General features: G+C 53.5%; 1 protein-coding gene across 1 annotated transcript in view; it reads right to left on the bottom strand.

Moving 5' to 3' along the window:
- ADAP2 (ArfGAP with dual PH domains 2) overlaps positions 1–2,846 on the bottom strand; it is a 37,631-nt gene that overhangs the window by 33,179 nt on the left and 1,606 nt on the right. Inside the window, exons 2-3 of the mRNA XM_011992869.1 lie at positions 2,527–2,843; positions 2,296–2,452 (exon numbers count right to left, since the gene is read on the bottom strand). Of these exons, the coding sequence (XP_011848259.1) occupies positions 2,296–2,452; positions 2,527–2,843 (474 nt within the window). The remainder of the gene's footprint in view (positions 1–2,295; positions 2,453–2,526; positions 2,844–2,846) is intronic.

The raw sequence follows: 2,846 nt of genomic DNA, 5'->3' as shown, positions 1-2,846 counted from the left end.
TAGCTGGGCACGGTGGCAGGCGCCTGTAATCCCAGCTACTCAGGAGGCTGAGGCAGGAGAATCGCTTGAACCAAGGAGGTGGAGATTGCAGTGAGCTGAGATTGAGCCACGCACTGCACTCCAGCCTGGGTGACAGAGTGAGACGCCATCTCAAAAAACAAAACAAAACAAAACAAAACAAAATGCTGGGCGCGGTGGCTCACGCCTGTAATCCCAGCACTTTGCGAGGCCAAAGCAGGCGGATCACCTAAGGTCATGAGTTTGAGACCAGCCTGACCAACAGGGTGAAACCCTGTCTCTAATAAAAATTCTACGAAAAATACAAAATTAGCCAAGCGTGGTGGTGCATGCCTATAATCCTAGCTACTCGGGAGACTGAGGCACAACAATCACTTGAACCCCAGAGGCAGAGGTTGCAGTGAGCCAAGATCGCACCATTGCACTCCAGCCTGGGCAACAAGAGTGAAATTCCGTCTCGAAAAAAAAAAAAGAAAGAAAGAAAAAAGAAAATATAACATGGGAGTTATAAGGTGCAAATAAAATCCTTCAGGTTTATGTGCTGGTTTACTGGTTTCCAGCCTTTCTCCCACACTAGAATGTAAGCTCTGTATGGCCAGGGACCTTATCTTGTTCATTGTTCTCTCCCAAGACCCAGTACATAGTAAGGTCACACTAAAGCCTCCAGTCCAGTGCTGTCTAGCATAGTACCTGGCACAGAGTGGGCACTCAGTAAACGTCAGCCTGCTTCCCCAATAGTCCTGGAAACCCTCAGCCAGCCCGCACAGTGCAAAACTGCCTGCTCTCTGGAGGTTTTCTGACCAAAATGGAATTCCCATGCAGGGTGAGGGTATCTTCCACCCCCAGAGGGCAGAAGAGCAAAGTGGTCCTCTTTCTGCCTAGGGGGAACGGAGGAGGACTTTAGACCACGAATCAGGTTATTTCCCTTCCCCCAGTGCAAGACTTCACTAATCATAACTTTTTTGTTTGTTTGTTTGTTTGTTTTGAGGCAGGGTCTCACTCTCACCCAGGCTGGAGTGCAGTGGTGCGATCCTGGCTCATTGCAGCCACACCCTTATAGGCTCAGGTGATCTTCCCACCCCAGCCTCCCAAGTATCTGGGATGACAGGCACATGCCACCACACCCAGCTAGTTTTTATATTATTTGTAAAGACAAGGTTTCACCATGTTGCCCAGGCTGCCCTTGAACTTCTGGGCTCAAGCGATCAACCAGCCTCAGCCTCCAAAATGCTGGGATTATAGGTGTGAGCCACCACACTCGTCCAACAGCAACTGTTAACTGACTACTTTTTTTGTGTCTGGACTGAGCCTACAATCATCTTCACAGCAGTGTTGTGAAATTGGTGGTGGTGGCCAGGCGCAGTGGCTCATGCCTGTAATCCCAGCACTTTGGGAGGCCGAGGTGGGTGGATTACCCAAGGTCAGGAGTTCGAGACCAGCCTGACCAACATGGCAAAACCCCCATCTCTACTAAAAATTAATACAAAAATTAGCTGGGCGTGGTGGTGGGTGCCTGTAATCCCAGCTACTCAGGGGGCTGAGGCAGGAGAATTGCTTGAACCCCAGAGGCAGAGGTTGCATTGTGCCGAGATTGCGCCATTGCACTCCAGCCTGGGCGACAAGAGCAAAACTCCGTCTCAAAAAAAAAAAAAAAAAAAGGAAGAAAGAAAAAAAAGAGAAATGGTGGTATCCCTTGAATACAGATGTGGAAACTGAGGGTCCACAGCTAGGTCTAAGTGCCTAGCTCAGGGCCTCCCAGTTTATAGGTAAGCAAATGATGGCCAGGAGCAGTGGCTCAGGCCTGTAATCCCTGCACTTTGGGAGGCCGGGGTGGTGGATCACCTGAGGTCAGGAGTTCCAGACCAGCATGACCAACATGGTGAAACCCCGTCTCTACTAAATACAAAAAAATTAGCCGGGCGTGGTGGCACGCGCCTGTAATCCCAGCTGCTTGAGAAGCTGAGGCAGAAGAATTACTTGAACCCGGGAGGCGGCAGTTGCAGGCAGCCAAGATTGCTCCACTGCACTCCAGCCTGGACAACACAGCAAAACTCCGTCTCAAAAAAAAAAAAGAAAAAAAAAAGTAAGCACATGATGGAGCCAGAATTTAAACTCAGGGCCTCTGTCTAAGCTGCCATCTTATAGGCTGTGTTTCCTCTGGCTAGATTTGCCCCTCTCTGGGTCTCAGTTTCCCCCTCTGTAGAACGGGAGCCCCCTGCCCATTGGCTCCACTCCAGCTCCGCAGTTCCACGGCTCTCCCCGGGCATGCCTTTCTACCTCCACAATACTGTCGTCCCAGAAGTCAAGACGCACGGATTTAACTCTGCTGATGTCAGGGAAGTTACGGTGGACACCGCAGCAGTTGAGACAGATGAAGATCCCCAGCTTGTAAGAGGCCCAGTCGGGATCTGCAGGGGGAGAGGTAGGAGAGGAGCTGAGCGGAAAGCGCGGCGAAGAAACCAGGGCTGGGCTCGGGGCGCTGGGGCAGGCGGGTGCCCCTTCTCCCACCTAAGGCGAACTAAGCGGCCAGCCTGACACTTTCTGGTTAGACCACCGGCCGCTGCGCGGCGACCGGGGTGAAGATCCTGGAAGCAGTCCAGGGTGCGGGGAGAGAGTCTGAGGTGGCGCGACGTGGAAGTGACGGGACTCAGAGGGAACCGAGAGGAGGGCGCGGGGGGCGCACCGCGGGACTCGGCGCGGAGCTGCAGGTTGGGAGGCTGAGTCAGGGGGCCCTCGGTGTCAGCGGGGTGGGGCGCTGGGGAGTCCTTCGGGGGGCGTCCGGGAGCGGGCAGGGGGTACAGGACGATAGGGGGCCTGGGCCCGACCTC

This window comes from Mandrillus leucophaeus, unplaced genomic scaffold (assembly GCF_000951045.1).
Source record: "Mandrillus leucophaeus isolate KB7577 unplaced genomic scaffold, Mleu.le_1.0 Scaffold419, whole genome shotgun sequence".
Lineage (NCBI taxonomy): Eukaryota > Metazoa > Chordata > Mammalia > Primates > Cercopithecidae > Mandrillus > Mandrillus leucophaeus.
Note: the sequence above shows the minus strand (reverse complement) of the source record. Positions and strands in the feature narration are given on the sequence as shown.